This window comes from Letharia lupina (genome assembly GCF_014066315.1).
Source record: "Letharia lupina isolate WasteWater1 chromosome Unknown contig_10, whole genome shotgun sequence".
Taxonomy (NCBI): domain Eukaryota; kingdom Fungi; phylum Ascomycota; class Lecanoromycetes; order Lecanorales; family Parmeliaceae; genus Letharia; species Letharia lupina.
In genome coordinates this window covers 1927957-1954791 of record NW_023502979.1, presented here as the reverse complement: position 1 = coordinate 1954791, position 26835 = coordinate 1927957, and the positions used below count along the sequence as shown (strand labels likewise).

At 45.4% G+C, this 26835-nt stretch overlaps 6 protein-coding genes across 6 annotated transcripts; 4 read left to right on the top strand and 2 right to left on the bottom strand.

Moving 5' to 3' along the window:
* Window positions 1-1915: 1915 nt before the first annotated feature.
* On the top strand, window positions 1916-3565 carry HO133_000553 (uncharacterized protein; the record flags this gene model as incomplete). The annotated part of the gene is made up of 3 exons (XM_037291492.1): window positions 1916-2200; window positions 2249-3092; window positions 3147-3565. 3 exons carry the CDS (start codon window positions 1916-1918, stop codon window positions 3563-3565), a joined length of 1548 nt encoding a protein of 515 aa, XP_037152927.1.
* Window positions 3566-4512: 947 nt separating this feature from the next.
* HO133_000552 (uncharacterized protein) lies at window positions 4513-7138 on the top strand (the record flags this gene model as incomplete). Its single annotated transcript, XM_037291491.1, has 2 exons — window positions 4513-4626; window positions 4691-7138. 2 exons carry the CDS (start codon window positions 4513-4515, stop codon window positions 7136-7138), a joined length of 2562 nt encoding a protein of 853 aa, XP_037152926.1.
* A 1119-nt stretch (window positions 7139-8257) lies between these two features.
* Window positions 8258-9117, top strand: HO133_000551 (uncharacterized protein; the record flags this gene model as incomplete). The annotated part of the gene is made up of 2 exons (XM_037291490.1): window positions 8258-8419; window positions 8485-9117. 2 exons carry the CDS (start codon window positions 8258-8260, stop codon window positions 9115-9117), a joined length of 795 nt encoding a protein of 264 aa, XP_037152925.1.
* A 2008-nt stretch (window positions 9118-11125) lies between these two features.
* Window positions 11126-11653, bottom strand: HO133_000550 (uncharacterized protein; the record flags this gene model as incomplete). Its single annotated transcript, XM_037291489.1, has 1 exon — window positions 11126-11653. The coding sequence occupies one exon, from the start codon at window positions 11651-11653 to the stop codon at window positions 11126-11128; it is 528 nt and encodes a 175-aa protein (XP_037152924.1).
* Window positions 11654-20057: 8404 nt separating this feature from the next.
* HO133_000549 (uncharacterized protein) lies at window positions 20058-23464 on the bottom strand (the record flags this gene model as incomplete). The annotated part of the gene is made up of 2 exons (XM_037291488.1): window positions 20058-23240; window positions 23294-23464. 2 exons carry the CDS (start codon window positions 23462-23464, stop codon window positions 20058-20060), a joined length of 3354 nt encoding a protein of 1117 aa, XP_037152923.1.
* Window positions 23465-24923: 1459 nt separating this feature from the next.
* HO133_000548 (uncharacterized protein) lies at window positions 24924-26064 on the top strand (the record flags this gene model as incomplete). The annotated part of the gene is made up of 2 exons (XM_037291487.1): window positions 24924-25160; window positions 25282-26064. 2 exons carry the CDS (start codon window positions 24924-24926, stop codon window positions 26062-26064), a joined length of 1020 nt encoding a protein of 339 aa, XP_037152922.1.
* Window positions 26065-26835: the final 771 nt, after the last annotated feature.

Genomic DNA, 26835 nt, shown 5'->3' with positions numbered 1-26835 from the left:
CGAATCCGAAGGGCTGAAGGGCTGAAGCCCGGGATGATCAGCCAATGAGCTCTGATCACCAATCGGAGTCTAAAAGACCTAATCTGATAGGACAGTAACTTGTTTATGTATATAAGATCGATAGAGAAATGGCAAGAAAGATGCAAGGGGCGGCGGAATAGAAAGAGTAAAGCGATAAGTGAAATACGGTTGTTTCTCCCCACGGATCTGTCTAGGAGAAGTCTCTACAAGTAATACCTTCGTTCTATGCAGTTGGAAATGAAAAGGAAAACTGCCATGTCACCAGCCACGTCACCAGCCACGGCGGATTGGCCTTAATGGTTTGCTGTGAAGCTCCTTGAGGTCGGTAGTCGGGTAAGTCGGATAGTGACTCTCCCTAAGACCCATTCGAGTTCCGGCTATACTAGATTCCACATTCACAACCATGGAGGAGCACATGCTAACAGCCGTGGTCCTCGTCTCGGCGCGGATGATTTAGTGAGCGGTAGACTTTCATCAGGATGCCTCGCCCTACAATATGGTATTGAATTTCCAGCTCTGCACGGCTGTCTCAAGCTGAGGTTGTAGGCTCTTCTTTCGCCTCTCGTGTCAGGATTATTCTGTGAAGTGACGATGTATTTTCGATCTCTAATACTTAGAAGTACGCCAAATCTCACACGGCAGATGAAACTAGGCATGCTTCCCAGTCGGTGTTTGTACCGGAGGCTCAACGTTCTCGCGATGGGTGATTGCATGTTCGGGGATGGAAACATCTACACGGTATTAGCGTATGCAGAAAACGGTACAATCCTTGGCACTGAGAATTGCCACACCCCACCAAGAATAGTAGTGAATAACTGCATCTTCTCCCTCGCAACCTTTTCAACACTCGTAATAAGTGAAATTCCTGTATACCTCGCTTAGCAATTTCTTGGTGTTTCTTCTTATTGATTCCACATAACTCCCAATCGACGCAGTCAGGGGTCCCCTCCCCCACTATCGACCTCGCCTCGGACCAGACAATTCAAGAGATCTAAAAAGGCGTCCTCCCATACTCAAGCGATTGCTAAGAGTAGCTAGTCAGGCCTTAACCTCAGTCAACCAAGCGCAGCTACTTCCGATACCAGACCTGAAGCCCCCGGTGCCAAAGCCGCCCGTAAGCGTACGGCCCTTATGGAGTTATAGACTCGCAAGGCCATAGTAGCAGATAGAGCGAGATATATAGAAGTATCACATGCGACGAAGAAAGCAGTGGATTTCAGGTATGTGGGAAGATTCAACTATTCACTACTATTCTTGGTGGGATGTGTGGGAATTCTCAGTGCCAAGGATTGTAACGTTTCGAATTCCGTGGCTTTTTGGCTGCGTGGCGCAAGCGAACTATTCTAGTCCACCATGCCGGAGGACCGAGGAGGACCGAAGACTACATTGAGAGTACTCTCTACCCCGCCGATTTCATCATGATAAAGAATCATTTTATCACACTCTCGTCCTCTGCCTCCTCTGCTTTTCAAGCGTGCACTGACAAGTTGTGAGCCTTGGATTAGGTACGCCCCCATACCTCTGACATCCTCATGGTAGACGATTATATGGGCCTGCTCGTTGTTCCTTCCCGCTTATGCTTCGGCTTCGTCATTCTAGCGTTCCTCGGCTCATACCAACTGCACGCAAGCAGCCGACGACCGTTGTGAAACAGCTTCTCACGAGAGAAGCTCCTGTGCCTCATCAATGTTCAGTCAGGCTCAGTTACGCCGTAGCATGTTGGTTAGCTCTAACCCAAGAACGGGCAACGCTCCGCCCTCAAGTTTCCGCCGCGCCTTTCTGTGAGAAGTCAAATCACAAAAAAAAATCTGTGTGAGCTGGTTCCTATGGACTTCAACCTCCTGTGACGGTTCTTCTATTTCACCTTACCGCTCAATCTCTCTCGAGCACCATCATGACTCCCTTCTTGAGAATCCCTTTGTTCTTCTTCGTAGCATGCTATACTCTGGTTCAAGCAGGCTACTTCGCCTACAAGCAAATCACTACTGGGATCACCCGCCGTCGGATCATCAAGGAGCATGGTTGCGAACCGCCGAAATCTCTCGATGACCAGTCCTGGTTACCCTACGTGTACAGGCTTAAGATGGTAAGGATGATCAGGAGCGCCGCGAAAGAGCATAGACTTGAAAAGGCCAGCCAGGAAAGATACCGAGAATACGGCAATACACATATCGGAAAGGTGAGCCTTCATCCAAAGTACAATTGAATGCAATATTGACTGTCAAAGTTTTTTCACTTGACCGTTGTTTTTACCGTCGAGGCAGAGAATGTCAAGACCGTCTTGGCCACAAATTTCAAGGATTACGAGTTACCTGCTCCAAGAAAGAGGGCCTTCTATCCACTGCTTGGCTTCGGGATTTTCACTAATGACGGCGCTGACTGGAAACACTCCCGAGAGCTCATAAGGCCTAATTTTTCCCGAGATCAAGTCGCGGATTTAGATAATTTCGAGGAACACTTGAGCATTATGATCGATGCCATCCCGAAGGACGGAAAGACGACCGTTGACCTTCAAGACCTTTTCTTTGGTCTCACCATCGATACGGCAAGCGAATTTCTATTTGGCGAGTCTACCGATGTGCTGTTAGGAAGAGACTCCCCAGAATCGAGAGCCAATCTCGACTTTGCTGAAGCATGGCATCGATCGCAACTCGAAGTGCAGAATCACATCCGATCAAGCTTCTTTTATCGCGCGCCAAAACAATCCAAAAAGGACATTAAGATCGTGAACGATTATGTAGGAAAGTATGTGCAGCAGGGCCTCCGGTACCGAAAAGACTTCATTCGTGATCCGGAAAGGTCAACCTCGAAGAACGGCCGGTATGTCTTCATGCATGAACTCGTCAAGGCCATTGACGATCCAGTGCGCATTCGAGACGAGATGTTGAATGTGCTTTTGGCTGGCCGGGATACTACTGCCAGTCTCTTGGGCAATATGTGGTTCACTCTCGCAAGACGACCTGACATTTGGGATAAGCTTCGGAGGGAAATAGATGAGACACTGCATGGGAAACGACCAAGCTTCGAGCAGCTCAAAGAGATGAAGTACCTGAAGGCAGTAATAAACGAATGTAAGCAAACTCCGTCCACTAACTGTGCCTGGCCATATAGCTAAACCCTGACAGCTCTCCGCCTTGACCCCGTCATCCCCTTCAACAGCCGCGAGGCTATAACCGACACCATCCTCCCGGTTGGCGGCGGCCCCCAGGGCAAGTCTCCCATCCTAGTCCGCAAAGGCCAACTCGTGAATTACACAGTCTGGGCTATGCATCGCCGTCCCGAATACTTCGGCTCGGACGCTGAAGAGTTCAAGCCGGAGAGGTGGGAACATATACGGCCTACGTGGGAATACTTACCGTTCAACGGCGGGCCGAGAGTGTGCATTGGGCAGCAGTATGCGCTTACGGAAGCAGGGTATACGACAGTCAGGTTGATGCAAAGATTTGCGAAAGTGGAAAGTAGGGATGACAGGCCGTGGACGGAGAGCATCGCCCTCACGGCCTGTAACTTGCATGGGACCAAGGTTGTACTAACGCCGACCTAAAGAAGCTTGGTACCCTTGAAAAGGAACACAGTTTTGGACTGGTGGAGAGAAGGAGGTAAGCTCTTTTTTAATTTGGTTTACGCGTCTTTCATTATTCTACAAAGACAAGTGACAAACCTCAGGGCTCCTTTCTTGTCGTTTTTGCACAACCTTGTGGTAAAGAAACACACTGAGTTCGCTGTTCGACTTATTCATGTAGGAAACACAGTCGATGAGAAAAAGGACAAGCGGACTTGTACCACCGAATTGAGTCCAGAACGTTAACACAGACGGAGGTCACAGCCGTCCAATCGAGCCTAGGTTTCTTGCAAGTAATTGCGTAACCCATACGAATTACTGTGCCGCTGTCCGTGCATCGTAAGTACAAGAAGGTGCTCGAAACGAACATCGTCTTCTCCGACAACGCTACCTCCAGAACGAGACATCTCAAATACAAAGACATCTACTTTCTAATCTTTTTGAACGTTTAGGCACATTATCCTTATATAAATACATAAGACATTTTGACAAGCGCTTTCCTTATTGTCTCTTGGAAAATTGATGCTTCAGCGCCGCTATGTCGACCACTAGCGGCTCCTCAGCACACTCGGCCATTTTGGGTAATGTAATACCTTGAAGCTGTGTTGTTGAGGTCATATGACTCAAGTATGTCGGCTACGCTAGTACTCTGTGTCGTTGCCAATATATATATAAAGCCCACCTTCAAACATCTTCCTTTTTCCTCACACCACCCGTCATCACCCTCGATACCAAACTTCGAGCCTTCTGGACGCTCAAGGCCTCCACTGTACTTACCCCAGACTATCACAGAGTAGTCTTTCAAGCTGGAGCTCAAGTCCTTGCCTACTTTGCAAGTCTTTGGTGCTAAGTTGCGTTGCTTGTCTCCGTCACATTCAACCCCCTATCCTGACTTGCTTCGGGCTCATCGACCCCTCTCAGCACTAAAAATGGCTAAAATGTTCAAGAACACACACTCAAAGATCCAACAGGAGACTCCCAAGGCCAACATGTTGAAGAGGTTTGGTGGAAAATTCAGAAAGGCGTTCTCCAAGAAGAAGCAGGTATGCCTATAGTCCCAAACCTTTTACCTGAGAAGTCTTGTGCCGAGCTAATGGTGTACCCCAGCCTGCGGCCCAAATGGCGTGTGAAGCCCATGTTCAGGATGTCCAGCCTGAAACAAAAGCACTGCCGAACCTCTCTGCAGAGGAGACTGAGACTGAATTGCCATCTACAGAGAATAGGCCAGATTTTGCTCCAACACAATTTAGTGTTGATGAAGAACTGCAACTTTCAGACAACACCTCTCAGCAGCTCGCAGCAGCTGGGGCACGGGACCGTGCTGTCAACTCTCTTAGACCGGTGTCCCAAAAGGCCCAAAAAGAGGCCCCATTACAGAGTCCTGTGGGAGTTGCGACTTCGACTTCACAGGAGTCAACGCCTTCTTCAAGCTCCGGAAACTCAACACCAACCTCCATGGACGGGCTCAACACCGGTAGGCTTTCCCGACCATGGCTCAATACACAGCCAACTTTGGCACACACAGACCGCAACACCCTTCGTCGGTCTAATAGTGTACCACCTTCGTCCTCGTCGCCCGCTACGGGAGCCTCGAGTGATACCCTTTACAATACGCCCCGCCACTCAGACACATCCCCACTCCCTTCCCTAATCAAGTTCCGTCAAGCTGTGGATGAGCATAGAGGGTCGAGCGGAAAGTGCCAGAAGGCACTTGCCGAATATCTAAACAGCGGAGAAACGGAAAAGGGGAACACGGAATGGGCGGCTCTTGTGGAGTGGATAAAAATGGGCCATCAAGCCGAGGTCAACAACCTTGAGACAGAACACGCTGCAAAGGTTGAGAGACTACACCAAGAGCGTAGCGAGGCACGTCGACGTTTGGAGCTGCGAAACCGTGAGCTCAGAGCCATGAAGCGGGAAATGAAGGATCTCAAGGTGTCTCTTGAGGAGACGAACAAGATTCAAAAAGAGATCCACCCAGCCCTCAACCCTGAATCAGCTGATGCTTCTGATGCAGAGAGCGTGGACGAGGATGAAGGTGGCGTTGATCTGTCTACCAACAATGTTGCACCAACCAACGCGGCGGAAGACTCTCGTGGAATGGATGTCGGCGGAATGAAAGACGCAGACCGCGGTCGCAACTATACCAAGGACGACAAACAGGAAACCAAGGAGCCCAGAAACGAGACAGCGAAAGACAATAGAGAACACCAGAGAGCGCTGAAGCAGCAACTGCTGGAAGACTCAGCACCTGAATTCACAGAGTCGCAGACGGGCGCGCAAGCCGTGCAGCCAGCAGCTATTGGGGAATTCGAAACCAGCAACACGCAGCAAGCCACGATCACTTTTGATGGTGACAACCAAGGAATATTGATAGAAGTCAAGGAGCTCCAGGACTACAACAGAGCCCTAAAAGCTAATTTGGCTTTCACGCGGGAAGTGGTTGGACACCTGACCATGGAAGCAGAATCGGCGAAGGGAGAGATCAACAAGTTGAGAGGCGAAAATCACTTCGCCCAGCTCGAAGTGGGCCACTGCAACGCGGCCAACGCGTATTACCGTGCTGCAGCCGAGGATGATAATCCAGCTCGCACGGCACATATTGATGGTCTGTTGAAGCGAAAAGATGAAGCGCACGCCGAGCTTGAGAGGCGTGCTGCAGAATGTGCTCAGGAGCTCGCGGAGGAGAAAATGGAGAGAGCTGTTGACGACGTCTACTCGGCTAGACATATTCAAGGCTTGAAAAAAGAGTTGGCCCACCGCCTCAACATGATCAGAGCTTTGACTGAAGGCAGAGCTATTCTGAAGCAACAGAATGATGACATTCTTCGAATGTTCAAGGGCAAGATTTTCCAAAACGATACCGTCAAGGCTTTCCTCCACGACAACGACACCATGCAGAAAGACAACGCGCTGCTGATCAAAATGATCAACGAGCGCCAGTGCTACGTCCTAGAGGCCGAGAAGGGAATCGCCGACCTGAAAGCCGAGAAGATCATGGACGAGCGCGCCGCACAGGCCGACAGACTGAAGCAACGCCAACTGCAACAGAGCCTGAACGGCCTCACATACATCAACCACCACCTCAACACCAAAGTCGAAATCCGCGAAGAGATGCACGAGGAGCTGAAAGAAGAACTCGAACGCCAATTATCGCAGCAAGCGGACGAGATCCAGCGCCTCCTCGCCCACGGCGCCGACGCCGAACTCACGCGACGCCTCCACAGCCAGAGCGGCCAGATCGCCTTCCTCGACGCCGAACTGACGCAGGCGCACAGCCTCGCGCAGCAGTGGCGACTGCGGGCCGTGGAGCTGCGCGGCGATTTTTGCCCGCTGTACAACGGCGACGAAGTGGGCGACTGGGACGCGGAGGAGACGCGGTGGCGTCTGGTCCATGCGGAGCGGCAGAACGCGGACTTGCAGCGGGCGCTGAGGCGGTTGGAGCGGGAGGGGAGGGGTGCGAGGGTTCTGGAGCGCGGGCACGATGGGTCGAAGTGGCTCGGGGATAGGGCGGAGGCTAGGAGGGAGATGGAGAGGGCGAGTGGGATGGAGTGATGCGTGGGGGCGGGGTAGGACTTTGGAGTCTACAGGCGTGTCCATTGACTACAGTACCAATAGCTGATTTTCGGAGCTGTATGAGCATTGCATGGTATGTCTCCTTCTCGATAACAGGAATAGTCTCATCTTCTCGTACAAATTGCTCGTCAATGTGGATAGCGACGCTGCTGAGGACGTCTGCGGAGAGATAGATCGAACAGCCGATGCATTTTGGCTCCCACCCACAAGAGGTTGAGCGTTTGGGTGATCGAAGGAGAAGAAAAGGGCAATTGGAGCGGTACACGTCCTTAGCATATTCACAAAGTCAATATCAACAAGGAACATTCTCGTCGTTGAAGGTTCATACATGAAGTAAATTTAATCGTAAACGGGGTCGTTTCAAGAACGGTAACTCGATTTGACGCCACAATAGCGAATCAACATTAGGGATTGCAACTGTGACAAAGTCTGATTGGTCCAGTGAGACTTAGCGTAGAAGCATTTATCGTTTCCCAAGGTGCAGAGTGAGCGTATGTGAGCCTCGGTACAAGCCATTCCACACTTCATTGATACTTGATCTCTGGGGATGGGTAAGACTCAAAGGCCTTGAGTCTTCTTTGTGGGTTCTAGCGGTGTCCAGCGCCATAGTAACGATGTTGGATGAGGCATTCGTAGGGATTGAGCTTGGCCAGCCGACAACACTTCCAGCTATTCCCGGGTTCCATAATGTGGAGATAGAGATTGTTTCAAGCATCAGACCGATTATGTTTCATGATACAGCAATATCGCGTGGGCGACAGAACGAGAGACCTTGCACGTCGTAAGAAGCAAATCTGTAAGGCTGAATGCAAGATGACGTATCTCAGTAGCCAATCATCACGCGCGTCTAAAAATCCAGGTTTTGGTAGCCAATAAACACTAAGTATGGGCAGCGACTTCGCCGCTCGTGGCGGCAATAACACCCCTGCGCTCTAGGCTTTCAAGTTTCATTCACGTCCGGCTTTCTTCAACCCTTCAACCCTTCTTCAAGAGAATAGTCTCTTAAGTCCACTGCCTCTCTCCGCTCTTCAGGCTAGAACAACCTGTATCTTGCTCAAACGTCACTCAAAATCTACTACATTGCCCTCATCCACGACCATGGCAGAAGCAATCAGCGGCATCGCTGGTGGCCTTCAAGGCTCAGTTGGTGGCATGCTGAACCAGGGTTCGGCATGGTTGGACAGCATATTCCCACCAGAGAAGCGGAACGAGCTCATGGCCAGAATATCCAAGTTTGCGACTGAGAAGCCCATGCTGGCTGTAAGGATCCCTTCGTTCTAGTTACTATTACCCTGTCGTGACTACAGATGCTGACGGGCCTGTAGTCATTCATAGCATCCCAGATCGCCCTCACCGGCTTTCCTCTCGGCCTCTTCATCGTCATGACCATCACCGTCGTCGTCTTCGCCTTGCTCGCAGGCTTGATCATTGGTCTTGTTGGCGCCGTCCTCTTCATCGTCGTCTGTGTCGGCTTCGCCCTCATCATACTCCTACCTACTTTGTTCCTCACCACGGCAGGAGCGACGTTCATCTGGTTATGGGGCATGGGCGGGTATTATATTCTCAAGAAATTCAACAAAAAAGAGATCCCGGGCATCCATACCGATATGAAAGGGGGACCTGCTGGGTTGAAGGAACAGCTAGGTTCCATTACAGGTCAGGGTGGACCTCAAGGCGACCCAAGTGGAGAGGAGAAACAGGCGGAGGGTGGTGCCAAAGAGAATGGCAAGCCGAAAGAAGTCAACGGGGGCCCAAAGCATCCCGGTGGATACACCAAAGGTGGAGCAACGAAGCATATGAACGGTGCGGCGGACAAAGTTGGTAGTGCTGGAAAGGCCAGCGGAGTGGATGTGGGCAACCCGAAAGAGGCCGCTGATGTTGGCAAGCACGCTGGGAAAGTCACGAATGCTGCGCAGGGCGTGAAAGGAGGTGTTTCGGGGGCTACAGGGCTTGGGTGAAATTGGCCCTTGGAGGTTCAAATTGTGCACGACTTCTTGCCCTCGTTTTGTGCTAGCGAGCATATGGGACGCTTGATCCAGAGCGAGGCGTTCAGGACATGTAATGGCTTGCTTCCGTTGGGTCCAAACCCGCCTTCTCTATCACATAGCATCCTATCCTTCGGGGAATCAGCTCTTTCACATGTGTACCCGTTACCTTACTCCAATATACCCTATCTTCGAGCCAGAATGGCGGTTTTGGTTGTACATCAGACCACGAATGAGCGCGCTACACCGTATTACTAGGCAGCTTTTCTATTCTTAGCCCCTGCCAACCTCTCAAGTCGTTGAAGCAAACAATACCTTTTCCTGTTGTTCCAAGGCCGTCTTCCGCCCTACGTTCTCCCTTTGCAAGCCGAAACAAGCATTCAATCCGCCTCATGATACTGCTATCATTGTATCCACGTCCAAAAGCTAGAGCATAGTATACACCAGTAGCATGTCTATAGACGCTTGGGCTGACACCGCCCCGTCGAGGCAAGTATTGCCAAGACCCCGAGCATCAGCGTACAGTCGACACCATCAAGATTCTTCTCCAAGGCAAAATAGACTCGAACAGCGCTGCGGGCACGATTGCATCAATTTACGATACACTGCTCAAGCGTGGTGTGAAACCCTCATTTGTCCCGACACCCTGGGGTATAATCTGTGAGGTCACAAGAGCTCTGGGTGACAACAAGGACATCGCAGAGCGTTAAATCGACCTGCTAAACTCAACCTCGAAGCTGCCAAACGTCACGGACGAGCATACCAGCGCCGTCACTCCCGTACGGGGGTGTATATTGGAGGGATCTGCCGGAGCTCGGGATAATGTTCAGGCAGCACGCCATTGGTAAGTTTCGAACCATTTTCTGCAGCGGTGTACGCAAAGCAGTGCTCGTTGTTGAACCGATCGCTCACAAGCATGCTTGCATGGAATGAATATCGAGCCCATAGACGAGATGGAAGGAGAAGGCGACCGGGATGCTCAGGCGGTGCCATTGCTTAACGCCACCAGATTCGGTGCCATGTACCTCGCCCTTGGTAGGCAGCCAATAGGAATGCCGTTCAATAGGCATGCCATTCTATGCGGAGCTCAGCCTCACGCAAGGCGTCGAGGTGCCCTGCCAGACGCTTAAGCAGCAACGGCGTACGACGATGTACGTGCCACCGGCTTGCTACTTTGGTGTTGCCTGCCGGCGAAGGTATCCACGAGCACTGCGAGAACGATCACGATCGCAAGGACAGCGGCCCGGGCTCGACGCCGGATGGTGCCGAGTGGTTGTGGGGCGAGGGCAGGGGCTACAGCTTGGGGGGGTGGGCGTGTTGGAAGAAAAGGTTTTGGTAGATCGCAGCGACCAAGGACATTGCTGCGAGAACGGCTTCCGAGATGGAAAGGACTGGGGGCTAACTGTGGGAGAAGCAGTGGTAGCGGTGGTGATAGCAGCGGCTCTCACGCCTGTAGGATACGACTCCGTTTGATATCCTTTTGGGTGCTTCCCGTGTATATCTTCGGTTTCCCCGACGTTGCTTTTTCGAGGACAATCGTACCATGAGCATGAATCTGCAAAAGCAAAATATGCTACGGCAATGTTAATGAGTAATGTTCTTGAAATTCGATCTCAGAGATATATTAACATTACGAGAAATGAAACCCTAAAAAGTATACCGTTTCAACTTAGGATCGAGCTGGAAATGTCTGTAATATACGGCTTATTGAGGTTCAATAGTAACATTATTCGGGATCGGATCTCAGAGATATATCAATTCTACTGGGGATGGGGACCTTGAAGGTATGGTAGAAATGATATCTATGACCCAAATTGTGGCAACATTTCCAGGCCTGCTGCCAAACTTTAGCGACAGCTCGAGCGCCGCTAACCCAAACATCGTGTCCGTATCATGCCATCTGTCCTATGTACACAACCACCATGAGCCAATTCCCCCGTGAAAGTGTCCAAACTCCAAACCCAGATGCCCCTCATCGACGTTAGAGTCGCGGGAAGAAACCATCAGGTCTGCCGTACACATGGGGATTCTTCCCCATCTCAAAGTCCTCTTCGTTTAGGAAACCGTCCCCAGGAAACAGTGTGAAGTCGGGTATCGAACCCCCGGCCACCGTATCAGGACCGGGCTCGGCTGGGAAGATCCGGGCAGTTCGGTGGGCAATATCCCGTTCGTCTCGTAGGCGGTGGACTTCAGCCATTGTTCTGGCATGAAGGAAACGCTCTTTGGCCAGGTCGCCTTGGCTCTTGGCCAACCGTCCACGCAGCTCGCGCACCTTCAAATCCATGGCACGACTGAGCTGCTGGATGCCATTCCAGTAGGCTGTCCACTTCTGAAAGACTGTGGAGTTGCACACTGCCCAGACATACTGCTCCTGGTTCTCGGTATGGGCAACGCGAAGCTGCTCTTGTAGAGCCGTGTTCTTGTCCTGGAGGGCTTGGTTGTTGGCCAGCAGTTCCTCGTAAGTGTTCGAGCGGATGGCGTCCTGCTCGAGTGCACAGCCTGTATCCATGATGAGCTGCCAGAAAAGAAGTGAAGGATTGAAGATGTTTGGAGATATCCCGAGGTAGGGGATGAAGATATTTGCAGATTTGGAGAGCTGTGGTATGAGGATTGTCAAAACAGCTGTTGGTAAGGAAGAAAGGGCAACCGAAGATGAGTGCGCTGGCAGTTCTTAAAAGACGATAGTTCCTTGGACGCAAAGGGGAGAATGTCAATCTTGATGCACTGGACGAAAAGTGCATCACGAGACAATACTGTTCGCTGTTAACCGTAATATAGCCATCGGTCTATCACACAGGTCTACCGGAGTCCACATTAGGTTTCAACTCACGGATTGGTTGGCATTGAGACAAGAGATGATCCTGGCAGGCCATGGTTTCCAACGCAGTGAGAACTGCTGGTACGTTCGCCAACCTGGAAACATCCTCGGTGTCGGAAACGAGCTCAAACATGCGGGGCGGACGCACCGCTAGAGCCCCTTCCTGCTCGTCACCAGGTCTTGCCACAATTTCTAGACGTTTGCCTGAAAATGTAGCCGCCCTACAGCATAAAGCTATCCAACGGATAGATTGGGAGAGGGGTGGTATGTGCGGACCTAAAAGTGTACATGAGACAAATTGTCCAACCATTCTTTCTGAAACCACAGGCATGCATATCAATGCACGTCATGTGGAAATATGAGGTAAGACACTTAGTTGTTGACTATAGAGTTACTATGGAGGAAAGAGCGACTAGATACGGACACGCTAAGGCGTGTCACGTAATTATATCACGTGACCGCCAAGACGCCAAGAGTCACGTGATCCGAATTTCAACACTCCCCTTCGCACGTATCCTCTCATAGGCGAAACCGAATAAACACGAAGTTCAATGCTGACGGTGTCAAAACCGGGTAGGTAAGGTGAAATGACTTGGTCGATTTTCGCCGGGTTACCAAAGTAAGTTAGCGCCGGGTAATTGAGGTGAAATTCAAGCTAGGTAGCTAAGGTGAGTTAGTGCCGGGTAGCTAGCGTGAAAGCACACCCCCCACACCCTCTATACCCCTACTCTTCCCTATGCGAACGAAATTGAAAAATACGAGATTTAAAGTTCGCAACGTTTAAAATAGAATAGATAAAGTAAAAAGTCGAAATCTGAAAACGACTATGTCAGACTAGACCCCTACTAAAATTCGATTCAAATTCCACTTTTTATTAAAAAGCGGTTTTTTGGAAATTTTATTTCTAGGCCATCTAGTGTATATCAAAAATCGATCAATTCGAGGCCGGAGAATATATATAAGGGTGGCTGAATGAAATAATTAAAAGAAATCCTAGGTCGTTTCAGGTGACTGGTTCTTAGTAATAATAGCTGGCGACAGTAAATTCGAGATATAATACTTAAGACATTAATGACGAATAGATATAGGTCTCTCGAAAGAGCCCTAGAAGTTTAATAGCGATAGTGGTAATAGCGCTAAAGAAATAGCTATTTCGATATAGAATAGCGAGTTCGCTAAGTACTAAGTCTAATATAGCGGCTCGACGAGCGACTTAAATAGATTACTCGTAATACAAGAACCAATGAAATAACTTTTCTAAAGTAGTTAATAGTAGATAACTTCCCTAGATCTAGATGTAGATATAATAGAATAGCTCCCCTACTAGACATTATTAAACTAAGGCTATACTAAGATAGCAGTAAGATTATTAGCTATCGAGGAGGTAAGTAAGTATAGCTTCCACCTTAAGGGCATTTCGAAAAGCAATAAATTTATTTAAGCAAAGAGCCTTAATAAGCCTATCAGCCATCTATTTATTAATAAGAATATATCGTATATCTATAGTATTATTATTAATCTTTTTCTATACGAAATAATAGATAATATTAATGTACTTAATACGAGTATAAAACTAAGCGTTCTTTACGAGAATAATTACACTCTAATTATCACCGAAAATAATAATAACTTTAAAGTTTATATTGTCGAGGCGAAAAAATTAATTAAGTAGGTTCTTTAGTTAGATCGCTTCTTTAATAGTCTATATCTAACCGATATACTCTATCTTATAAGTAAATAATGTCACAATAGCTTAACGCTTAGATAATTAACTAATTATATCGCTTCTTATATTAAAAAAATAGCTAGATATAAATCTTCGAGTTATATCGCTAGCTTAATTAGAATCAATATAATCGATAAGTTCTTAAAGAAAGTCTTTATATACGAGTTCGTAGTATACTATACCCCTTAGATATTAAAAGATTTAAATAATCGTATTTTAATACGCTAAAGTTAGATTAACTAAGTAATAACTTACTAATAATACCACGTAGGCGATATCGAGATAGATACCGAGTATAGTATATATAAGAGATCCCACCGCGGATTAGTAGTTCTCTTATAATTTTCTTAAAGCGATATAGCTCTCTTCGGCGAAAGTCAGTTTACGACTAATTTCGAGAGGCGTCGATACCGAGATAAGGTTCCAACAGTTAAAATAATTCAAAAACCGAGTAATATAAGCCTCTTATTCCAGACGAAGAACACCGCTATAACGATCTCTCTTAACGATTATACCCAAGTAGTAGATATATAATCTTAAGTCCGATATGTGAAACTTCGCGTTAAGTCTCTTCTTAATCCGCTAAATCCCGACTTTACTTAAGTTAATAATTAAGATATCGTCGATATAGAGCGCTATAATAGTACTCTCCTTAGAGTTTATAAATATACTATTATTTAATTCGATAGAGAGAAGATCTAATTCCTTCATATACTTCGAGAAATACTAATATTAGACTCGAGAAAACTACTTTAGATCATAAAGTATCTTATTTAGCTTATAGACCTTAATATTGTTTTTACTAAAGCCATCGAGTTAGCGTATATAAATCTCTTCCTTCACATTACCGTATAGAAAGATAGTTTTAACGTTTATTTACTTTAGATCTTAATTTAGAATAGTCGTAAGTATGAAGATCGCCTTATAGCTTATAGGCTTTACCACCGACGCGAAAGTGTTATAGTAGTCACAGCCCTCCTACTATTCGAATTCTTAAATAACTTAGCGTATCTTATAGCGGGTAATTTTCTTATCAAGACCCTATTTTAAGATATAAACTTATCTATCTCTTAGAATATAAGTCTTAGAAGACACCTAAATAAGATATTAAGTATTATTATTTATAAGAGATTTATACTTATTCTTTATAAAAAGTTTTTAATTTATTTAAAATAGCTAGTTAGATATAACCTACTTATAAGTAATAAACTTAAAGACATTTAACTTATTAGTATAGTTCGCAAATAAGGCGAATATCGTAAAGATCTTCGAAAGAGAATTAGAGGATAGATCCCGTAGATCCGAAACTATAAGATTTAGATAATTATATAGTATTCTTTAAATAGCGCTTAACTTACGATCTTCGCGGATAGCTTATATAACTTCGATAATAGTAAATAATAAATCTAAGTCTAAGGAAATTTCCCATATAGATAGCGTAGATCGAACTACTAATAATAATATAGATGTAGTATTTAATCGAGTAATTTATATTAAAGGCGCTTAAGCTAAGGGCTCTCGCGTAGTTAATTAGATATATCGTATTAAAGACTCTTATATAAATCTTCGCGAAGGCGCTAGCTTATTAACTAGCTAGAGAAAATTTAGCCTTAATCTTATAGATACTAAAGGTCTTAAAGCCGCCGAAGATTTAATAGCTATTTTAGTTATAGATATAACGTCTTCTAATACTTCTTTAGATTTAACATCTTTCGAAATATCTATAATACGCTATCTATTTAGTACCTCTTCTATAGCGAATACTAGTACTATTAAACGTTACCGCTTATTCGAGAGCTTATAAACCTTAGTTTCTTCTTCCGGATTTATGACTAAGAATTATTTTTTCATAAAGTGCGCGCTATTAGCGCGAATAACTATCTTCTTAATAAGATTATATAGTTAAAAGATATACTCCCTCTTATATCTTAGTAGTATACACTTTTCGCTCTAATTTATAAGCTTCTTCTAGATTTATTTCATCGCGTAAATAATGAAATCGATTATACGTAAGTAAAAAAGAATAGACTTTCATTAATAGAAGACCTTAAAAGGAATTATAATAATTCTAATATTAGGCGATTATATTATTAAGTAGTTAACGATAATAACGATTTTAGATTAAAAAGATTTATTAAGATTAAAGCTTAAAAGAATGAAATATATCTTATATAGTAAGATCTATCTAAAATACTCAACTATATCATTTATCTAGGGGTTATTAGAGATAATAGATTTCTACTTAATATTTAATAGAGCGAGATAGTTAAGAAAGACTTTAAATATATACTCGCCTTTATTATTAAGGCGAATATAAGAGATCTTATAATTATATAACTTAAGATGGGTCTTGAATTATAAGAATATAGCGAAGGTCTTACTCTTATAGCGAATATAGTAGACTTTAGAGTAGAAGGTGAAATTATCTTTAAATATTATAAAGTATCTATAGCCATTAAAATCTATAGAAGATAGAGACTCTATAAGATCGCTATAAATGAATTCGCTTAGTTATATATCGGGCGTAGTAGAACTAGTATAAGAGATAGCCTTTTAATATCTTATAATATAGCACTCGCAAGTATACTCATCCGCGATATTCTTAGTGAAATCCATATCTATCGCTATAGTAAGGAGTCTATTTAGATTCTATTAACTTAAATAGCTTATATAAGCATATTAGAGTTAATAAATTAGATTTAAAGAAATACTATATATTATTAAAGCACTATTTAGACTATTTTAAAGATTAAGAAAGAATAGATCTCGATTACGAGTATCTATAAGCTTTAGATTATCTTTAATTAAAGCGTAGCTAGTCTTATAGAAATCAACTACGATATCGATATCTAAGAGTTTACTAATAAAAAGAAGGTTAATATCTATATCGAGTATATATAAGATATTAAGTAGAGTAATACTTATATACTTATCTTAAATAGAGTAGTTTAAGCTAATAATATTATAACTAAGAAACTAAACTTAATTACTCTTAATATCGCGAATAGAGCGAGAGTAGATCTTTTTATAGATAACAAATATTAAATAATCGATAAAGGAATAGCGAGAGTAGCTAGAGTTTACTATTATATGAGAGTATAGATTAGCGAAGTTAATTATTATTAAGTTATACTTTAAATTAAAATCGACAACTATTAAGTTAATAACTTTCTTATTATCAGCTATATTAAGGATATTAAAATTGTCGAGACTAGAATTTATATAATATATAATCAAATCTAATTCTTTCAAAAAGGTATAGTTAATATTAAGATACTTATCCTCCCCTAGAGTAGAGGCGTTAAAGAGCGCCTCTTCGATACGCTTACGCTTAATACTAGGGCCCTCCTTTATATTATTAAAGTTAATCACGGCGATTTAAGTCTTCTTCTTCTTTTTCTTATTCGATATAAACTTTTTAAGTTTTAGATAAGAGAACTTGATCTAGCATTTAGTCGAGAAATGTCTAAATTTATATTTAACGATTTTATATAGAAAGCAAGTTTCGCGATTAGTTTCTAAGCCGCCAGCTTTATAGTATCTAGCGAACTACTTATCTTTACTCTTGCTATTATTATTACGAATAGCGTATATAGCGATATCGCCGTCTTTAGATAATAGTAGATAAGTCTCTTTATTCACCGCGGTATAGATAACCTTATCGAATTTAATAGCCTTATCGTTATATAGCTTATAGATCTAGATATAAATTATCACGAAGATATTAAAAGAGTTTTCGAGTTCTATAAGAAAGAGCTAAATTAGAAAGGGCTCTAGTAGAGCGAGCGACTTATATAGGCTAGCGATTTTGGTAATAATCTTACGAAAGTTCTTTTCGTATTAGCGAACGTTTTCCTTAAAAGTAAGAGTAATATTAAGCAATTAGCGAATTAGCTCCGTGTAGAGCCCGAAGCTTTTAGACTTATAGTATTTAGCGATAGCGTCTAGTATTATCTAAGAATTCTCATTATCGTAATCGATCTCGATAAGCTAGTAACTACTATATTCGAGACGTTAAAAAATAGTTATATAAGTCTTAAGCTTAGTAATTTTAATAAAGAATAAAAGATTATTAAGTATTAATCAGCCCTTAATATCTTACCTTTATCTAATATATTCTACGCTAGATTTTAGAATAGCGATAAAGATTAGAGGAAAACTATCTCCGCTAGATTAAGACTAATTAGAAGCATTAGCCGTAACACGCTGTAATTAATTATTCGAATTTATCGTCGCTAGAGAATAGTCTAGATAATAATATATAGAATATTAATAAAGAGAGCGATAGTAATAATAATAATGGTAATTTAGCTACTATTTTAGATAAGATAGTAGAGTTAGAGAAAGACTCTAAGAATAACTTTAAAGCGAGTAAAATAGACTTTTTAATACGAAGGCTGAATAGCTTAATATCGCTTATAGAGCTAAAGGTATCTTCGCTAGCTTTAGATTCGAGATTAATAAAACTATTATTCGATAAAGTAATAAGAGTAGAATAAATACTCTAATCGTTATTAGAGTTCTCGAAGGTCTTACTAATACTAGCCAACTATCGCCTTTAAACTTTAAGTTCTTATATGAAAAATGAAAAGTACTTATATATAAAGCTGCGATAGATATAAGCAATCTAGTTAAAATAAAAGATACTTAATAATAAGAATAACTTATAAATATAGACTAGTTTCTAATAGAACTATACGAAATATAGTTATTATAGATATACGAATCTCCTTCTTAAAGAGGGATTAGTATTCTTCTTATATTACTTATTTAAAGACTTAAATTTAGAATATCCACGTCGCTAACTACTATTATAAGACTTCGAAGACTATTCTAGCTTTATAATTATAATAGTAGAATACAGATAATCGCGAAAAAAGAATTCGATAATAGAGCTCTAGCCCCCTTTTTTAAGAGGCTTCTAAAGGTCTAAAAGCTAATATTAATAAGATATTCTTATTATTTTAATTTTAGTAAACTTATAAGCGTACTGAGAGATAGTAGTACTAGCTCTAAAATATTCTAGACTGCGATTAGACTATTAATATTAACATTCAGCTACTTTTAGTTAATAGCTATTAATTTAATAGTTAATATATAATTTTAAACTTAATATTAGTATAAAATAACTTCACTTTTAATAGAGTTAAGTATTCTAACTCAGCGGAAGCTAGTAAGATTTAGGGGCCTTAGCGATATAACTCGATTATACGACGATATAGTCACATACTTAGTATATTTAGCGAGTTCGACACTTCGACTAGAGGTGGTATATCTTAACTCGCTTAAGATAAAGGCGAAAGCGGCTCCTAGCCCCTTATATTGTTAGCGAATTATATTCGCTCAAACTCACGACCATTTTAAGAGGGGGAAATACCTCTATCGAGAAGGTTAAAAGAATATCTCTATAGCTACTACTACCTTTATATAATAGGCTTTAGATACCGTAAGATAGATGCTGAAAGCCTAAGGGTAGCCGCAGTTATAAAAGCGAATAGTAGTTATAATATAATAGTTGCCGGGCAGAGCCCGGGCTTATAACCTGTGGAAATATGAGGTAAGACACTTAGTTATTAACTATAGAGTTACTATAAAGGAAAGAGCGACTAGATACGGACACGCTAAGGCGTGTCACGTGACCATGTCACGTGACCGCCAAGACGCTAAGAGTCACGTGATCCGAATTTCAACACGTCATGGTTGCATTACAGCGTGGGAAGTCTGTGCACGATGCAAGCCGCCCGCAGCAAATCGTAGTTACTTACTAAAAGCTCTCCTCTGCAACAGTACCATGCGTTCTTTGACTGGAAGGATCCCGTCGATATTCTGGTCACGTTCATCTTGGATGCATTACAGGATGGGAAGTCTATGCACGATGCAAGTCACCCACACAGATTGATCCTTATCAGACGCTCTCAATTACCATCCTTCTTTGACCGAAAGGGTCAGTCAATTTTGGTCACGTTCGTCGTGGATGCATTAGAGCAAGGGAAGTCTATATACGAAGATGCATTATGCAAGATGCAAGTCACCCACACCATTTCGTAAATTCCAGAAGCTATCCACTACCATTCCTTCTTTGACTGGAAAGATGCACTCAATCCCTCTCACGTTCGAGATGCAAGTCCAAGCCATAGTGAAGGTCCTATTGAATGAGAAATCTAGAGCGTACATGAAACACGATCACCCACACCAAAGTATCAAGACGATCGACCGTTATGCATCCGCCTCACCAAATTTCTCACTAGCAAGCGTAAGAAGATCCGTGTTCCATTCCGTGCGAGCTGTAGCGAAAGAGTGATCGGCCTATCCGGTTCGCGCTAGTCGCCTCCCCTCCACGAAACAAAGCCCAACCCCAACCACAATTCCCTACTTAGCGCTCTGCAAACCGATGGCCTTCTCCGTTGCAGCCTGCAACTTCATTTGCTTCTCTCCCAGCCTCACATCCTCCTCGGCTTGACACTGAGCCAATCCTTCTGGCGTCTTGGCAGCCTCTTCTTCCATCCGACGCTTCACCGCTGCTTCGTCCTTCTTCTTGGCTGCGGCACGTTGGCGCTCAAGCCTACGCTTCCCAGTCTTGGACACCCCCATCGGCTTCGACATTCGGGGAGTGAAATCGAAGTTTTCGGCTTGTGGGGGCGAGAAGGTTCGTGGTGATGGTAAGGGAGTGCCGGGAGGAGTGAGAGGTTGTGGATGAACAGCCCCGCTATTTGTACCATCACTTTCGGCTGCGGTGATGGTGAGTACTCCAACAACCACATTGGGAAGCTCGTGGGTATATTCTCCACGGGGATCTTCGCAGATGACCTGTAAGCTTCTAGATTCTGCGGACCCCTCCAATGCGTCGCCCTCCTCTGGACCCACCTCCCCCTCAGAATCCTCTAGCACAGGACGAGCACGAGCACGAGCGACAGCATCGTTTTGCGTTAGCTTGACTATATCTTCCTCACAGTTGTGCCCTAGCTGTTCGACCATCGCGCCTGCTCCGGATGCGTTGGCCTCCTGTGCAGCCTTCTCCACCCGAACCACGGTCGCATTACCGACACACTCGTTCACGTCTTTAACGGCACCGATTGGCGTGATCTCTCCGACAGAAACCACGCCCTCTTCAAGGTGGACGGCCTCTATCGTACCGTTCTCCACATCATGATCCCCCTCTTCAACAACCTTCAGGTACTCCGTGATAGGCTCGACAGCATCTAGCGAGTCTGCACCAATGGCGTTGACAGGCTCTTCTACAATGACCTCTTGGGCGTCGACTTCTTCGTTATCGACCTCGTCACCGTCAACAGAGCCGTGAGGGCTAGGAGCTGGGTCTTTTTCGACAGTGGGAGCATTCGTGGCGGCGGGTGGCTCCATGATCTCTTCTTCATTGTCGCTGACATCGTATAGGTCGTTGGTGTTGTCGTTGAGATCTGGCGCATAACCATAATGAGACGTGGCGATGAGCTCTGCGTCGTCTTCATCCAGAAGATCTGCAGAACCATTTTTCTCAGACTCATCGAGAGCTGTGTGGCTGTTCGCTCCTGCTTGGTTTCCAACGCCTTCCTCACAGAAAACTTCACCTGAGGATTCGCGATTCGATTTCAAGATGCCCCAGAGGGTGGCCGGCTCTGGAACCTCATTTGAAGAAACGTCCTCTGCTTCATCACGAGCACCATCTTGGTCTTCCACCTCACTCTCATACTGTTCCGACCGGACGACTCCCCACAATATCGCTGGACCTGCTGCTTCAGGGACACCAGCTGCCTCCTCACCAACATCTGCCCTATCCTCCACCTCATTCTCACGCTGATTCGCTTGGAGAATGCCCCATAGCGTCGCTGGGCCCGCTGCTTCGGAGAATTCATAATCCCTATCGAGACAGCCTTCACAGCCAGTATCCACACCTCGGATATCATCGTGCTTTGTGTTCTCGTCCGTGATAGGCTCGTGGACTGCAGGGTTTCCATCATAGTCGCTCCCTGAGACAAGGTCCTTGACCACCGGAGAGGAACCATTGTCGTCCGCTTCAGACACTTGGTCTTCGCCGCTCGATTCACTCAAGCCCTCTTCATCAGGCGTTGCATGTTCAAGATTCGTGGCGATCGGATCTACCATTGCCTGGCCTTTTCTCACAGCAGACTCTTCGGGCTTAGGGCCGGGAAAGATCCATTCCACGCTCAATTCGACTTGATTGGTTGTCTCTTCGGAAGAGAAACCCTGGCTCCCAATCTGCTCTTCTTCCATCTTGTCATCTTCTGTCTCGTGCTCTTTGACCGTGTCAAGAGCTTCTTCCGCACAAGAGATTTCCTCGGCATCCTTCTTCTCGGAGTCCTCCTGAACTGTGGGAGTCACTGAATTGGCAGTGCCCGAAAGCGCGGCCGGGTCCAAGCCAGATGCCTCAAAAACGCCGTTATCCTTTTCCTCTGGTCTACCTTCCGACCCTTCGACTTTGGTTTCTGGCTGGGTTCCTGCGCTCGCACTAGTAGAAGAATTGTATTCGACCAACTCGACTTGTGGTTCTTCTGAGGCTTCTCGATCGAGGACTTCAACAGTAGCAGACCCATACTCCTTCGGTTCCACTGTTTCGCCCATCAGCGACATGGTCTCTTCCTGAATGGATCCTTGGCCGTCCATGTCATCCATGTCGTCCATCCCTTGGCTACGCTCGACCGAAGCGTTTTTCAAACGTGCCATACGACCATAGGCATTAGTGCGCAATTCGTGTGCAAGTTCGAGATGATTCTGGAGCGATTCCTCCTTTTGTTGACTCCAGGTTGTCTCTCCTTGCGACTGAGTCCCCTGGACGTGGGCGCCATTCTTCTCACGACTTAGCTCATTGCTAAGATCCTGCACCACTTGTCTCAGAACGACATTCAACAAGGTCATGGCGTTTGCATATGTCTTTGCAAGGTCGGCTTGTGCCTCTCTATTCTGGACGTTTGATTTAGCTGATTTCAGCTGGGCACCGAGAGTCTTGTTTCGTGCCGTCAGCTTTACGACCTTCCGGGAACCCTTCTCCTCCGCGGCCGTTTTCTTCTTCAGCTGCTTCAACAACTGTCGCTTTGTGTCCTCTTCGATAACAGCCTCTTGATCGAGCACATGTTTGCTATCTGAAGAGGGATACGCAAAATCCTTGACAGCGATGGGACTACCCTTGGCACGGATCTCCGAGTCAGCCGGTGATACTTTCCGTGACGACGAATTCACCAATGTGCTGCCGGATCCTACACTACCCGGAGAGGTAGGCGGAGTCTTCTCCGTCGCAAACAGTGACTGGAAAAGGTTCTCTCCCGTTGTCAACATGTATTTGTGTGGCTTCTGGTCTGCTTCTGTGGCAGCTTTCTTAGAGCTGGGAAGCTCTTGGTTCTCTATAGTATCAACAGAGGCTGCGGGCTCCTGTTTTACTGTATGCACTATGACAGAACATTTTGTGCCTGGGGAGTCCTGAACCCCCCTTATCTCAGCAGCAGTAACGGGCTCCTGGTCTGCTACCACCCCCATGACGGTACTCGTCAACCCAGGGCTATTCAGATCCTCCATAGCAGCAACAAAGGCCGTGCTCTCATCCTATCAAAGTCAGATACAACAAGACCCATGATTCGGGAGAGTCATTCACTTACCTCTGATTGCTTGTACAATATCTCACGCCACTGCTCCAGACCCTTGCAGAAGAGGTGTACCTTTCGGGACTTCTCTTTGGCCAGATCGACCGAGCCTCTAGCCGGCAGCGTCGAGGGTAGGCCTGACTGGCCTTGGAGATAGCGGTAGGCGGTGGACAGAAACATTACCATTATATGAGCGTGAATACGAGTACACTTCGATCTCAGATTGATAGGTGAAAGTGGATGTTAGAAGAGGAAGAAATTTGAGAGAAAGGATTATGGGTTTGAGAGTGGTCAACAGTGTTGCAGGAATAGAGGGACCTGCGTTGTTATGAGAGAGGTGCTTTGGTTGGTAAATGTGAGAGGTTGCTGAGCTTGTACGTCTAGGTCTGATGGTGAAAAAAAGAAGAAGAAGAAGAAGATCGAAAACGAGGAGAGGAGGGAGATTATATATGACTTCCAGGTCCGAAGTCTGGTGTCGAGCGGGTGTGTGTCGACGTTACTCGCTGAGTTGAGCCAACATGGTGTGTCAACAGGTGGTGTGTCGACAAGTGGTGTGTCGACCGGTTACCATAAGTCATGAAAATGAAACACGGAGACTGGAGTATATTTGTATATATGAAAGCTAGCTCTAGCAGCAAGAATATATTATTGTTACCAGAGTCTCCGTGCTCTCCATAGTATAATACTGCGCGCAAGCCCCTTTATCAAAGTACGATTGAGGTTTATTTGTCGCGAGATGCTACTACAGCCTAAAAAGACACAATGCATCTGACTTTGCACTATGCTTGCCTCATGCAAAGTTGCATCTAGAAACAAACTCATGCAGAACATCGAACCTTTACGACTGCGAATAAAGAAGATGCCATTGGTTGTACATAGAACACTCGAGCAAGATCTACCAAAGATCCAGCCGTCAATCCTTCATTCAATACGAAGTGATATCTGTTTCTGTCAGTACATGCACATCCGGCGCCCTACCAACCAAACGCCACCCTGCAAACTCTTCAATCCCAATGTATGCACCAGGCTCACTCCATCCCACTCCACTCCACCCATCCCTCCGCGGTTGCAATCCACTGCGCATTCGAAAGAAAAACGCCCGTAAACATCAAAAGGCCTGTGACGGCGTACGTAACGCATGCTCTCCTTGTACGTACAGGCCAATCAGGTGCTTGAAGGGTAGGAACGCCAGCAGAGCAGTGCCTTTCGAGGGCAGCTTGCGGCATGTAGATGGGATCACATGGATCAAATGAAGCGAGGTCTTTTGGATTGGGAACAATTTCTCCTTGGGATTTTTCAAAATGGAGTGATATATACATATGAGGTACCCTTCCCTTGTAGGATAGGATTGGTATAAGACTGATTGGTCGACGGGATTGGTTTCTGCTCCGTGAGTGGATATGCACGATCCGACCGACGATGGCCGAGCGTGTATTTCGTCATTGCTGCCTGTGTTGTGCTACGGACGTGCTGCTGTCTTCACTCATCGCTCAAAGATCACGCTCGTTTCTTGATCAACAACAACACTCAAGTTGCGTTGTTGACATGTTCTACGACTCTGCACCCTCCCAACCCCTCCATATCTTCTTTCAACCATACGCACCTGCCAACGCTACCCCCCGCCTACCTATTCCGTCCCGTAGCCATGGCGGGCCAATCGCTCATCAAGCGGCCCGTGGTCCTCGGCCTGGCGGGACTCCAAAACAATCCCACCTTGACCGACGGATACGCCGAGACTCTACCCTTCGACGACGGCGCTGCCGGCTGCGAATGCCCTTGGGAGCCTGCTTACTGGTCCGTGGGCTGCCGGGGCTGTGCGGCCCGGATTTCGTTTTCCGGTATGAAAGCGAAGTGCATCAAGCGGACTAGAGAGCGTTGGACGGTAAGAATCCCCTCGGAGCTATACTTCTTCGCCTTGTATTAGCCACTTCGTGGTTCCAATAAGTCTCATGGCGCAGACTGCACGTGTAACAAAACACCGCTGACTTGAATCGATGGTTTAGTGGTTCTCCTCGGCACGAAGAATTGACGACAAATGCGGCGAACGACTCGGCACACTCATTTATCTCCCTTGGGAGATCCGTCAAAAGATTCTGAAAGTCTTGTTCGAAGACCATGCCAACTACTATCGCAGTGAGTTGATCACCAAAGAATCCAGTGCCAGAAGCATCTATCCGCGCTATTGGGGGGACCATAAATCTCGCTTCTACGGCATGCGACTTGCGTCACCGAGCACGAAAGTCGAACTCGAACACTACTACCTCACCCAGACCGAATTCAGATTCGAAAGCCCAAAAGCTCTGGAAAACTTCCTCGACCGGGTATCGATTTATCAACAGAGCCTGCTTCGATCGTTCACTTTCAAACTGTGCAGAACAGTGTATCGCCTTGCTGACACCAGCGCCGCCAGCGATTGGGTGGCCGTCTGTGCTCGCCTACCACCTAATCTTGTGTCTGTCCAATTTGACATCCTTGGCCAGGGTCTGAGAGGTATAAAGACGGGCGGACAATGTTTCATCTATGATGATGACTATCCAACGGTATACGTCCATCGTGCGATTACACTTGTAGAAATACTAGGGAAACGAGCTCGAAGGTGCGCTGCTGGAGTAAAGGTCGACTTGTTGGATTGCGAGTTCGACCCCAAACATGTCGTTCAGGAGGGGGGCATAGAGGTCAGTTGGCTCATTGAGCTGGAGCCTTGGAGCAAGAACTGGCTGGGATGGTGGGAAGAAGCCACAAAGATTGACTTTGATGATGGGGAAGGAGCCAGGAACGTGGCATGAATGACTGAGATGAAGCAATGAAAATGGCATGCATTTCGGGATGACTTGCAAAATACGGCGTAGATATTAGGCGAGACATGGACAGAATGGCAGAATAGATGGGCAGGGAAGTTTCAAAACAACGTAGGTTATAGGCAGCAAATGCAAAAGAGTGACACAACAGAAGGGCAGAATAGGGGGAGAATGGCGTAATGTTTAGGAAAGACATAGCTAGAATGGCAGAATGACTAGGCAGGAGATTGTAGAAACAGCCTTATTTTGAGAAAGGGACGTAAAAGATTAATATAATAGAAGGGTAGAATTAAAGGAGAATGGCGTAATGTTTAGAAAAGAAGTAGATGGAATGACAATATAAATGGGTAGAGGAGTTTCGCAATAATCTAGATTGTGGGGAGCGAACGCAAAGACTCAACACAACAGAAGGCTAAAATAGAGAGGAATGAGGGAATGGTAGAAATCAATGAATAGAACGGTAGAAGAAACGGATAGGGGATTTCCGGAGTTGTGTAGATTAAGGGCAGGGATCGCAGATGGTTACATAATCGAAGGATATAATAGAGGAAGAGTGACATAATGATTGGGAAGGTCATAGACGGAATGATAGAATCGATGAGTGGAAGAACTTCGAAAGAGCGTATGTTATTCGGAGAAATATAAAAGATTGACATAAGAGAAGAATATGAACCAGAGGAGATTTCCCCATAAGCGGGTCGAGACCCGCGTAATGAGTAATTTTAATGGGAGAAACCCTATATTCATTACTAGATCAGA